Consider the following 13854-nt stretch of genomic DNA (forward strand, 5'->3'; position numbering starts at 1 on the left):
CTCTTTCCCCTTCTCTCTCCTTGCACCCTTCTCCCTCAAAATACTCCCACTCTAATTTCTCTCTCTTCAATTTCTCCGTCCACAGTTTTCTAAGTCCTAATCACTAAAAAAATAAATAAATAAAAAAAAGCATCAAAGTTTGATCTTTGATCAATATGGGAGACCAATATTATCACCCTGTTCTAAGAGGCAAGAAAAATAATAGTATTTGTGCTATGTTGGTGATCATGATTTTGGTAGTGTTGTCGGTAGAAAATTGTAGAGCTGCTAGGTTTGAGCGTTGGGAGTCTGCGATTCGCATGCCTACTGATAAGGATGAATATTCTGACCAGGACAAAGAACTCAGCACTAGATGGGCTGTTCTTGTGGCCGGTTCTTCTGGCTATGGAAATTACAGGCATCAGGTATACATATATCTATATATCTGTATGTATATAATTTTTTTTTCTTTTATTTTTTTTGACAAGATTAAGATAATGAATTTTAGTGTACAATTAATGGGTTTCTCTTCTTTTTTGTTTTGTTTTGTTTTTTTTTTTGTTTTTTTATAAATCAAGCACTTATTTGGTTTGCAATTTCTCTAAAAAAGAAAATTTAAATTTATGTTGGAACCTATGAACCAAACAACCCATGAATTGACAGGATGATGATGAATTTTCTCGTGTGGTGTTGTAGGCTGATGTGTGCCACGCGTATCAGTTGCTGAGGAAAGGAGGGGTGAAGGAGGAGAACATAGTGGTGTTCATGTATGATGATATCGCCATGCATGGGCTCAATCCAAGGCCTGGCATCATCATCAACCATCCACAAGGTGATGATGTTTACGCAGGTGTTCCTAAGGTACAACTTTTTATTTTTGGTTTTTGTTTTTATTCATTTTTATTACTTTATTACTTTATTTATTAATTATTTACATTTTTGGTTATTGGTAATGGGAACCAGGTGGTAAACAAAATGATTGTGTTAGGAGATATTAACATAAACTATAGAATAGTTGCACGGAAAGCTGATACAACCCTTGCTTTTTAAAAAAGTTTGATGTTAAAAAAATGTTTTAAGGAAACATGGGTGGGCCTACATGAGTTTCTGCGAATCAGGTCAGGCCGTGTTTTTATGTTTTACTTTTTTTTGAGAAAAAAAAAAAGAAAAAACGTTGTTTTTAAGACGATGTTCGGCGTAATAAAAATATTTTATAAAAAATAAAAATAAAAATAATTTTTTAATTTAGTGTAAAATAAGAGAAAAATAAAATACGATATTTAGACATTTTTTATTTTTTTTTTTGTTTTTTTTTTTCGAGCATAAAAAAAGAGATACATTAATGAGTTTTTTTACACTGAAAGTAATCTTTTGATAAAATTACTAAACACATTTTTAAAAATAATTTATGTCTGAGATTAAAACGTTTTCATTTTTATTTTCATACAAAAAATAAAATCATTTTATACGAATTTTAAACGCGCCCGATTTTTATTTTATTTTTTTTGTTTTTTTAATAATCATGCGAACCTTTGTTTTAATAAATAATCGGTAAAAAATCTTCCATATATGCTTAAAGGAGAAGAGAAAATCTTTTAGGCAAAAAAAAAAAAAAAAGGAGAAAAAAAAGAAGGGTGAAACGGAACGGAACGACTTTCATTAATTTGTTCAAGAGAGAATATTTTACTTGGATGAAGTTATCCAACGACCATGTATTTCAGTATATACACATATATATATCATCATAATTCATAAGAACTATATGGTAATCATAGTTACAATTGTTTTCTTGATGTATTAATTCTTGGTGAAGTTACTACGGCCTGTTCATTTCGCTGATTCGAGTTTAAAAGTCGAGTTTTGCTCAGTAAAAAGCTCTCATAAACAATCACATCTAACTTTTTTGCTACAGTAAAAAGCTCTCACATAAAATCACATCTCAACTCGAATTAAAAACTCGAATCAGCGAACTAAACGGGTCCTACACTTCACACAAGCTTATTGCATAATTCCTCAGAGTTTATTTTAACTTGTTTGTTTTAAATTAACTTGAAAAAAGCTTCAGCCAAAAATATCCAACTCAATATCAGGGCATAAATTCCTATTGTGCTGACAATTGATCAAGACTATGCAATTCCTGTTGAAATTGCCTCTTACAGCGAATCTCTTTATTTGTGTTTGCTACTACATTTGAAACCAAAGTTCGTCAATGACATGAAATATTTATCAAGCTTTGGTTTTCTTATTACCAGCCCTTGATTGGTTTCATGTACTCTGGATTGATCACACAAAATTGATAATGTAATTGTGGCAGGATTACACAGGGCAATATGTAACAACCGAGAATCTATACGCCGTACTTCTCGGGGACAAGAAGGCGGTGAAAGGTGGTAGTGGAAAGGTTGTTGACAGCAAACCCAATGACAGAATCTTCTTATACTACTCTGACCATGGAGGCCCTGGGGTTCTTGGTTAGTCTGATCAGAACTTTCATTCATTCATTGTCAACGTCATTTTTTTTATATTATTGTATGAAAAATGGAACATGTGAATATTGAGTTAAGTTTTTATATTGTATAAAAAAAAAATCCAACTTGTGAAATGTAATTATAGGCCTGGAACAAATTAAAAGCTAACATGTTCCACGTGGTAACGGTTTTGAAGAATACTATTATGATGGTTTTCAAATACTTGTGACTTTCTCTTTTGAATCAATTCTCCCAAAAGCTAAAACAGTTTTTATGTTCTAACGATCTTTGGTCTCTGAATTTATTAGATCAGAACTCAAAACTCTTTTTAAGTCAGAGTGTTGGACCAAGTGAAAACACGATAACTTTAGCCAATTTGTGTCTTGTTTTGGAACTATTTAATGTTGGTAAGAGTAAAGAGAAGGGTCGCTTACATTTTCCGATATGATTAATGTAGGAATGCCAAATATGCCTTTTCTATACGCCATGGATTTCGTTGAAGTTTTGAAGAAAAAACATGCATCGGGGACTTACAAAGAGATGGTAAAGGATCTAATATTCTTCCACATCATTTGGTCCTCACACAAAGTGAGATCTTTTACATGACATACATATATATATTGCCTTTGATTTCCTTTGTAGATCATATATGTGGAAGCATGTGAGAGTGGAAGCATTTTTGAAGGTATAATGCCTAGAGACATGAACATTTATGTGACAACAGCATCAAATGCACAAGAGAACAGCTGGGGAACCTATTGTCCAGGGATGGAACCTTCCCCGCCACCAGAGTACATTACTTGCTTGGGGGATTTGTATAGCGTTGCTTGGATGGAGGACAGGTATACTTGAAACCACTCGTCCATATGCCATAGGAAACCAGAATAACAATTTTCCTTAAAGAATAATGTTAGGGGTTCTAACTTCTATTCTAACTTTTAATCCCAATTGATATGACACGTTAGTTATAACTGGTAGGTGCTTCAAAAAATGTCACATGAGTTGGTTTCAAAATGTTGATAATACTGATAAAAAGATGACAACTTACTTGTCATGTGTGAGTTGATATGGAAAAAGTTAATTAAACTTTGCCTGAATAGTAGTAATTAATTGATTTCCTCCTACATTCTTTTTGCAGTGAGACCCACAATTTGAAGAGAGAAACAATCAAACAACAATATGAGACAGTAAGAATATCGATTACGTCGAAAGTTCTTTTATTTTCTTTTTGACTTTGTGATCGAGGTTGAGAATGTACGATAATCTTTTCCATGCAGGTGAAGAAAAGGACTGCGAATGCCAACGATTTCACCGCGGGTTCGCATGTGATGGAGTACGGGAACAAAAGTATTAAAGGCGAGAAGCTTTATCTATACCAAGGTTTTGACCCTGCCACGCTCAACTTCCCACCCAATGATCCTAACAAACTCGACATGCGCATGGAAGTTGTTAACCAAAGAGATGCAGAGCTCTTCTTCATGTGGCAAATGGTAAGCTCATTTTCACAATTTCTTACTTGGAAAAAAAAAAAAAAAAAAAAAAAATTGCCCCATGTTGGGTTTTGTTCATGTGTTTAAGAATATGTAACCTAAAAGTCTACTTCCTTACCTTTGTTTTTTGTTTTCTACAGTACAAGAGAACAGAATCAAGGAATAAGAAGAGAGAAATCCTGAACCAGATAAAGGAGGCCACAAGGCACAGAACTCACTTGGACAAGAGCATAGAATTGATAGGATCACTTCTCTATGGACCACAAAAGGGTTCATTGGTCCTCAATTCCGTGAGGTCACCTGGTCAACCACTAGTAGACGACTGGGCCTGCTTGAAGTCGATGGTTAAGTCGTTCGAGAGCCATTGTGGGTCGTTGACACAATATGGCATGAAACACATGCGTGCCTTTGCCAACATATGCAATAGTGGCGTCTCCGTTGCTTCAATGGAAGAGGCTGCTTTGGCTGTTTGTAGTGGCCACGATGTAGGCCAATGGCATCCTTCGAACGGTGGTTTTAGCGCTTGATTATAATGAATGTTTAAAGAAAAAGGAAAAAAATGGAAGTCCTATGCAATCTAATGTGATAGAAAGCTGGTGCATGTATGTAGACCCTAATGTTGTTAAAGTGAGAGAGAAGATTAGCAATGTCTTGTCTCTCTAATGCGTCTACTATCTAATATTAGAATTGCTTCACTAGTTGTAATTACAGGTTTAGTCTAGCAGTAAATTCACAACTACTTGCGTTCACCTTGACCTTCACCTCGAGAAGGTCGAGGTTAAATCTGTTTCGCGCTCTGTTGATTCTCACAACTACTCGCGGTCACCTAACTTTCACCTCGAGAAGGTCGAGGTTAAATCGCATTCTGTTGATTCTTTAAATTATGACCCCATCAAAAGGAAAAGAGAATGATCCAACTGGAACTATCCAAAAGAGAATGATCCAACTTGAACTATCCAATCGGTTAAATCTGTTTCGCGCTCGAGAATGATCCAACTAGAACTATCCAATCTGAATGTGATGAATACAAATGGCAGTGTGTTTTTCTCTGTTAATTCTTTAAATTATGGCTCCACCAAAAGGAAAAGTGAATGATCCAACTAGGACTATTGATGAATACAAATGGCAGTGTGTTTTTCTCTAGTGTCTATTAGCTAGAAACTAATAGAAGAGCTCCACTATATTCGTCAATTATGGGCCAAGAAAAGGGAATGTGACTGATCCAACTACAAGAATCCATACAAACATTAGAACGTATTCCCTTATGCCCAAGTGGGTTTTGGATTTTGAATCTCACAGATAGGCTTTAAGACGGAGAAACCATTCCATTGATTTATTCTAGCCCACAAGCAGTAAAGAATACGACAATTCATGACGTTTAGTTGATGGATTCAGAACTATTCTCGATTTGGTTGATGGATTCAACACTATTCTCAATTTACGTGTATTTTTTATGAAAAAAAATACTGTAACGAGCCACGAATTATGAACCAAACGTTAGTGTTGCCACTAAAGGCTGAAGAAAATAGAAAGATAATGGAATATTTTTTTTCTGTTTTTGGAAATAGTTTTTCCTAGCATGTTTAATGTGAATTTTCTTTTCAGATATTAAAGTTTCCATTTCCAATTGATTCTTTCCTTTAATTTCTTTAAGTGTAAGTTTTGAAATTCATTCACCAATTCTTTTATCTTTTCCCCTTTTTTTTATATTATTTGGTTAAGGCCTAAGCTAAAATGTTTAGCACTGCCACGTTTCTTTTCCTTCACCATCCTTTTGCTAACTCTCTTATAATCAACAGTTGTCATGACTCATGTCGGCCAACGCGGTTCATAGTCCAAATTCTCTGAAATAGTAACCTTTGCCCTACCCAAAGGTTGGGGGTGGGACCGTAAATTTGGCCCCAAAAAAGAAAAATTAAAAAGAAAAAAGGAAAAAAAAAAAAAGAGCAAACAGTAAACGGCAGAGCCCAAGTCCAAGATTGGATGGAAGGTTCATTAGATTTCGTGTGATTAGGGACCAAAATGAAGCAAAGCACGCCAACTTGAGTCCTAAGCGAAGACCCGTTTACTTTTTATGTCACCATTCACTGCATTACTGTGATGATCCTATCATTGCTTTTGACCAAAACAGTGCTTAATTTCTCTTGTTCACTTTTTCTTTTAGTTGCTATCTTTTATGAGTTAATTTTATAAATAGTTCTTAAAATTTATTCTCAATTTCATTTTAATTTTTAATTTTTAAAATATTTCATAATTCATCCATAAAATTTTATTATATTTTAATTTTAATCCTTTTATTAACTGAGTGTTAAATAGTTAACGAAATATGTATAAATTAGAGACTAAAATTGAAAAAAGTTAAAATTTTAGAGACTTCTGTGAAAATTAACTTTTGTTTTTTGTATTCCTTTATTCCCCTAACTTTAGATTTTCAATTTTAGTCCTTAATTTTTCACAGATTTCGTCAAATATATTTAACACCTAATTAACAGAATGATTAAAACTGAAACAAAAAGGACAAACTGTAAGACTTTTTAAAAATCAGAGATTAAAATAAGATTAAGGATAAACTTCAGAGATTATTTGTGAGATTAACCCATCTTTTAATGATCATATATTTGATGCTAAATTTCTGCTGTTGATTAATGACCACATGCCATTTAGGATAGCCTTTTCTTTTACTTGTGGTCAGCAAGACAAGGAAAAAACTGTAGCTTTTAAGTTAGTGTTTAAAATCATATATTTAAAAAAGCTTATCAAAATGATGCAAAATTTTCTTATAATTAGCACTAAAAATGTTATAACGAAGTTTATAACGTCTTATTAAGCTACAAGCGGCTTCCAAGAAGCTCTGCTAAATCTTAAGTTCAACAAACAAACATGACTTCTCTAGAAAGAAATAAATTAGCTAACAAAGTACCTCATAACGCTAATCCAAAATCTTTCTAGTTCACTAATAGATAGCTTAGATATAAGAGGTGGCTTTGTGGATTTAAATAATTTCGAAACTTAATAAAAAAGATGAATAAAGAAGTTGCACAAAATTGAAATCACTTCTCTGTGATTTGTTTGTTATCATTTCATGCAAATCTTTTCAACGAAACTGTAGGTCTTAAGCCAGATTTGCTGCAAACGTACCAATTTGAACAAATGTCAAATATCGGAACTTGCTTCCTTAAATAGAACTTGTCCAAGTACAGAAAAATTTTCTGTTTCTTGGTATTCCGATTCATCAACAGTAACACATGTTACACAACAGCTCGTCTCCAAAACCAATTATGAAAGTGGGATTTTGGAAAGAATGCTATAATTAGCATGTACAATTACAAAAGACATACATCGTATATTGCCAAAAGCATGGCCTATCCTTGTCTTTAGATTTTTATCTACAATGTCACCCCTATATATAAATAAATATATATATATATATATTCTCAACCCCAAATTAATATTCAGTGCGATACACTACACACGAGTATTTCTTAAAATGAAAAAAAAAAAAAAAACTGAAAAATCATTTTCATGAATTATGGAAAATTACTCTCATTGCGACCAATAGTAATCAGCCGGCTTACTTATACGACGCCGTTGGCAGTATTCTTCCCCGGAGGCAATCCTCATCTGGACCTTCTCAAACTCCGAGGCACCACATGGTATTGTGATCCGACCCGGATGGTTGAACCCGTAAACCTTCTCTGCCTCCTTCAGAAGCTCACCAAAAAGCGGGTGATTAAAATATATCACAGGCACCAAATACCTCTGCGTCTCGTCCTGCGACTCCCCCACGTAAACCGCCAGGTGCCCCTTGGGAATCCCATCCCGACCCGGTTTCTGATCCACCGGGTCCTCATGATCCAACGGCACGTAACCCGACTTAGGAGACGAAAAAGAAATATTACACATCGTGAGCTGTTTGACTCCTCGTCGGAGAAAACGAGCCAAGTTGAGGAATTTCGTGATGGGGTTTCTTTTTCTGTTGGAAAAGTTTGAGCTTTTTCTTGTTCTTCTGGGTCTGGCTATAACCCATTTGCAGATCTTCACGAGCTTGCCTCGAAGCTTGAATCCTCTGGCTTTTCTCATCTTTTCTGAAATGGGTTTTCGTTTTGGTGAGATGGGTCAGTGGCAGAAACTTGAAATTTTTCGGTTTCTGATAATGGTGGTGGGATTATATATTCTTTTGGAGGTTTTTGAGTTGAGGAATTTGGTTCCTCTGAGGAGATTGATATATAGAGAACTTTTTTGGTTTGCTTTTTTTTTTTAAGAAGTAAAAACACGTGTACAAGAGAGAGATTTGGAAATTATCAACAAAAAACGAGAGAGAGAGAGAGAGAGAGAGAGAGATTTGGCGCACACACGGTGTAGATTTTTGTGTGTGGAATAGGATTTTTATTTATAGGAATATCGACCAAGTAGGCAAGTGTATGTACTTATACAAAGGAATCTACAGTTGAGATAAAAAGTGGGAAATGAATGGTAAAATGATTGGTTTGAAACTGAAACTGGAAACTAGAAACTGTTTTATAAAATGATATAATAATTTCTACGGTAGGGACTTATTCTTTTGAAATTCTTATATTTCACTGTTTTTCATGATAAATATTATGAATATTATTATTTTTTTCCCTTTCTTATACTTTTTTTTAGTATTTCCTTTCTTGTACCTTATTTCATTATTTTCCTTGTAATATTTATTTTCTAGAATTTCTAGGCACCGGATCAGATTTATTTCAATTTTGAACGCCTATAACCCCATCCGCGTATCTATCTAGCCTATACATACATTACACACGTGTATACGTCCGGTTTTTACACTGACAGATTATTACTGTGAATTTTTTTTTATAAGCAATTATTACGTATACTCTTAATTATCAAATTAATAGACGTACGTATCACAATCGTGAACTAAAAATCAAATCGACGTCGTTCTTAGAAAATCGAAGAGTCACTTTTTTATTTCTTTTCTTTGGCTGGAAAAAACCAAAGAGTCACATACTGATTTCAAATATAATAATTTGAAGAGTCAATGAGCCACTAAATCATTTATTCATGATATATATATGTATAAGTGGAGACTCGCGGACACAAATTGATCTTATAGACTAATTTGCACAGATAATGTTGATTATATTTCGAATCAATTAATATTTAATTAAGTTACTTAGGACCCGTTTAGTTCGTTGATTCGAGTTTTTAATTCGAGTTTAGATGTGATTTTATATGAGAGTTTTTTACTGTAATAAAAAAATTAAATGTGATTATTTCTAAGAACTTTTTACTGTAATAAAATTTAAATTCTAAACTCAAATCGGTTAGATAATATACATCTTCTAACTCATCATACATTGATTGTTTTATTTCTTTACTATTTCCTTAATTTAAATTTCTTTTTCCAAATACATCATGTCCTTCAGGTACTACCTAAAATATGTGGTACGTTTCCTTCATTTGATCGACCAACCAACAAGCATACAGAAGGGGGAACAAATAAGTTGATTAAGTTTTCTTATTCTTGTTAAAAAAAGAAGAAAAATATACAATACATAAGATCTGTTTGGTTCATGGATTAGAACCATTTTCGATTTAAGTGTGTTTTTTATGAGAGAAAATACTGTAGCGAATCATGAATCATGATTCGAATCAGAGAACGAATCCTCCAACTAAACGGGTAATCAGTTTACACACGTACACAATATGCTACTAGACAACAAACCAAAAGAGAATATAATAAAGCATCGTTCATTTCACTGATTTGAATTTTCAATTTCAATTTTACTACAGTTAAAAACTCTCACAAAAAGTCACATCTAATTTTTTTTACTACAGTAAAAAGTTCTCATATAAAATCACACATCAACTCAAATTAACAAACTGAACGAGGCCTGAGCATATATAAAGCTTGAAAGAACCCCCTTTTGTCACTGAAAGAAGGCCTAATATCCGCCACAGATGTGATCCTTTTCTAAACAAAATGCTTCCCTCGTTTCAAAAATAATTTCTGACCTTATTTCCCATATTTGCCACATTTCAATAACCGAAGAAAGTAAATAGATAAATAAATATAAACTCAACAAGGCAGACTCTTGGGAGGAGATTTAGACCCCGTTCATTTCGCTGATTCGAGTTTAGAATTCGAGTTTTGCTACAGTAAAAAGCTCTCACAAATAATCACATCTAACTTTTTTGTTACAGTAAAAAGCTCTCACATATAATCACATCTCAATTCGAATTAAAAATTCGAATCAACGAACTAAACGGGCTAACTGATACTGCCTGATTGGAGGATTGAACTATGCCCGTACAAGATCGTAATAAGTGCTTGTTAAAGTTTCAAAACTGCCTGTTAATTTTCTTCCACTAATCAAAGCTAACGACTTTATAATTCGGTCTACAAGCATAATTTAACACTGTATAATTACTAAATAGGAGTTGACTTCTTTTTTCAAACAATTAGTAAATGAAAATTCACGGAAAGAGATTCAAATCATCTGTTCAATTTAAAGAACTGTATATAATGCTTTTAAGTATATACTTGCTTTTCCTTTATATATATATATATATATATAATTACTGGAGTTGACTTCTTTTTTCAAACAATTAGTAAATGAAAATTCACGGAAAGAGATTCAAATCATCTGTTCAATTTAAAGAACTGTATATAATGCTTTTAAGTATATACTTGCTTTTCCTTTATATATATATATATATAAGTTGTCATTATCTATGATCGAATCAACAAAAATTATTACTTTTAATAACAACAGGATGACTTGTAAGTAGACAGCATTTACATATGACTAAACAATGGCCCGTATTTCCTGGCATCGCCGTACGGAGTCCACATATAGTTGGCAACCACAATTTTTTATTTGTTGATTATGTGGTAATTATGAAGTTATATATATATATTTATTTTTTTTTAGGAAAAAAACTTTTATTGCTAAACCAAATCGACAATGACAAACGGAGCAACAAAAGCAGGGATATTATCAACCCCTTAAACATCAGAATCAGAGCGATAAACAGAGGACGCGAGAGTATGAGAAACTACCTTCGCCTCTCTACGGATATGGCAGCATTTACATATGATTATGAAGTTATATTGATTATTGTGTATGTATAATACGGGTGTACGAAATTTTGCAAGTAAAAACATTTTATCACTACACCGTCATATAAGTAAATTACCATAATTGAGTTATTTTATTCTCTTAATAAAGATGACCTTAGTGCTTATATTGCATTACACGTTTTATAACATATTAATTTATTTATATCATTAATTTATTTATATTTAGTTTATTTATATCCTTAATTTACGGATTCAAATAATTTTAATACATTATAATTTGAATTAGTGTACGGAAATTCGTCCTGACCGGCAGATTGACTTTTGATTATGTAGAGGGCAAACTAGCTAGCTATTGAAATCTATGATTAATTATTTTGCTTTGAGAAAATTTCTAATAAATAACAATTGATCATGAATTTTATGGTATCAATTAGTATCTTTTCTTTCTTCCTAATTTCTTAAATTTACTGTTTCCCATCAAATGATAACGATAAGGAGACGTGGCTCTTTGTGATTTGGTTGAACAAGTAAGAGATATAATCACTAATATTGTAAAAGAAAAAATAAAATGAGAAGAAGAAGAAAAGACTAGAAAAGTCAAGCTTGTACAACAATAATACTGACGGCCATTAGAAAGTCAATATTCGTAGTAAAAAAGTTAGATGTGACTGTTTTTGAGAATTTTTTTACTGCAGTAAAATTTAAATTCTAAACTCGAATTAGTAGAAAGAACGGAGCCAATATCCCTTTTCCAATTTGTACTTTTTTTCCCCGCAATTGAGGATGTCCATTGGCCATTTTCTGTCGATCAATTACCTTTCGGAAATTGCACTGCCTAAAAATTCTAAGCATGCATGCTTGTAACGAAGACTTTTCATTTACAAGGAATAAAATCTGGAGGAAACAATAAAGCAGAAAACAACATATAGAAGATGCCAAACCTGTGGCCTACACCTATAGATATTACATTATTTGATCAATAGATATTTCATTATTTGATCAATTGAATGAAAAGATAATTGTATGAAGAATATTATACTAAGTTACTAACCAATAAATGGAAAAGGTCGGTTAATTGTTTGTAATTCTTGACTTTAAATCTACTTCTTCCATAGTAAACTCTAGCACATCCCTAACAGTAGTGCCTTGAATTTCATTTCCTTGCGACGTTTTTGACATATTAGTAAAACTATAAATAACATGTTGATCAAAGAAAAATGATTTTTTTTTTAAATGAAAAAGAGGATTATTCTTTGAAACCTGTAATTATAAGTTCAAACCATGTGATGCCTTCATAACGACAAATATAGCCAACAATTATGTCTAGAAACTGTCGCATTAAAATAGTAGCAATTAAACAGTGTGGGGTATATATCTCACGGTTCAATCTCTATTTATATAACATGTTATTATCATTATTTTTTTTGGTTGTCTCTGCATGGACCTAAAGCATAGCTATTATTTTACATAATATTATAGCAAACATGCATGACACAGAATATACCATGTTTAGATCACGGTCGAAAACCTACTGAGCATATATACTAATTGTTAATGTGAAGTTTAGGTAGTTGCAAACTGTGATTTTGGACTGATCACAGTAGGCTCAAGTGTACATATATTTTAGTCTTGGCCATTGTCTTGTATGCAACTAGAATAATCGAGAAAATTAATTAGTTAATTAGAGAAACGACAATGTACCTATACGTGATATATATATATATATATATGCGTGTGTAGACAATGGTAAACATGAGACTACAAGAAATAGGGTTATTAGCGACGACAAAAAGTCGTTGCCAAAAATAGAAAGTCGTCGCAAATAAATTTTTAGCAACCACTTGTCGTTGCAAACATGTCGCCACAATTGATTTGTCATAAATTTTTTTTTGTGGTGCCAAGCCGTCGTCGCAATTACATTTGCGACAAAAATCGTCGCAAATGAGTCGCTATAATTATTTCGTTGGTTGCATTGTTAAAATGACATGATATTAAGTATTTACGATGACAATTTACGAATTACGTCGTCGCAAAAAACGCGAAATTAGCTAACGTGGCTTATATTTTTTGCTACCACATTTGTCGTCGCAAATAATATTTTAATTTTTTATTTATTTTTTCTCATTTTAATAATTAATGTTGTATATTACAATATATTTAAACCCAATATTAAATATAATTCATGATATTATAATAATAAAGAAGAATTAAATAAAAGGAAATAAATAATAAGAAAATAAAAATAAAAATTATTATAGTAAAAAGTAATTAATAAAATAAAATAAAAAATGTAATTATAGTGGAGTAATTATAAAATGTACGGAAATAAAAATTGTTACATTAATAAATATCTAATCTTCTAAGTTAGCAACGTCATTGGAATCATCATCGTTATCATCGAAAGGATTCAGAGGCGGAGGACCTGGACGGACATACTGTTGGGAATGGTGTCCTAGAAGCATAAGATGTAATAGGATATTTATTATTTATTTAATAAAAGAGTTTATTCATCAATTTTATGTGTATATATTTGTGAATATTTTATGAATATCAATGAAAATTCCATGATTATTTATGTAACCTTAAACATTGTATATAAGTGTTATATACGAGAGGATAATGTTTAAGGATAATAATCAAAAAGCAATGTTCATAATGAATTCAATTAAAGTTCAGAATCTTTAATTAAAACATTATTAATACATGTCATTCCCATTTAGAATGGAACGGTGTTATCCGCACTGTTGATATGGCGAGATATTGAATGAGTGTATTTCGCATAATGAGATTGTGTGGAACAAGGACACAGACACAATATGAATTTCTAATAATTTCCGTTAAGTAT

At 32.3% G+C, this 13854-nt stretch overlaps 2 protein-coding genes across 2 annotated transcripts; one reads left to right on the top strand and one right to left on the bottom strand.

Moving 5' to 3' along the window:
* Positions 1-42: 42 nt before the first annotated feature.
* On the top strand, positions 43-4724 carry LOC21401960 (legumain). Its single transcript, XM_010095365.2, has 8 exons — positions 43-404; positions 676-840; positions 2294-2450; positions 2905-2990; positions 3090-3289; positions 3586-3634; positions 3725-3937; positions 4078-4724. The coding sequence occupies exons 1-8, from the start codon at positions 156-158 to the stop codon at positions 4462-4464; spliced, it is 1506 nt and encodes a 501-aa protein (XP_010093667.1). The 5' UTR covers positions 43-155; the 3' UTR covers positions 4465-4724.
* Positions 4725-7110: 2386 nt separating this feature from the next.
* LOC21401961 (auxin-responsive protein SAUR36) lies at positions 7111-8303 on the bottom strand. The gene has a single exon (XM_010095366.2). The coding sequence runs from the start codon at positions 8015-8017 to the stop codon at positions 7481-7483; it is 537 nt and encodes a 178-aa protein (XP_010093668.1). The 5' UTR covers positions 8018-8303; the 3' UTR covers positions 7111-7480.
* Positions 8304-13854: the final 5551 nt, after the last annotated feature.

Source organism: Morus notabilis, unplaced genomic scaffold, assembly GCF_000414095.1.
Source record: "Morus notabilis unplaced genomic scaffold, ASM41409v2 Scaffold3, whole genome shotgun sequence".
Lineage (NCBI taxonomy): Eukaryota > Viridiplantae > Streptophyta > Magnoliopsida > Rosales > Moraceae > Morus > Morus notabilis.

Bases quoted from the DNA above. Each gene is read 5' to 3' on its own strand.
- LOC21401960 (XM_010095365.2), top strand. From the start codon at position 156: ATGGGAGACCAATATTATCACCCTGTTCTAAGAGGCAAGAAAAATAAT. The intron at 3,290-3,585 runs GTATACTTGAAA...TTCTTTTTGCAG, and splicing joins GTTGCTTGGATGGAGGACAG to TGAGACCCACAATTTGAAGA. The intron at 3,635-3,724 runs GTAAGAATATCG...TTTTCCATGCAG, and splicing joins TCAAACAACAATATGAGACA to GTGAAGAAAAGGACTGCGAA.
- LOC21401961 (XM_010095366.2), bottom strand. From the start codon at position 8,017: ATGAGAAAAGCCAGAGGATTCAAGCTTCGAGGCAAGCTCGTGAAGATC.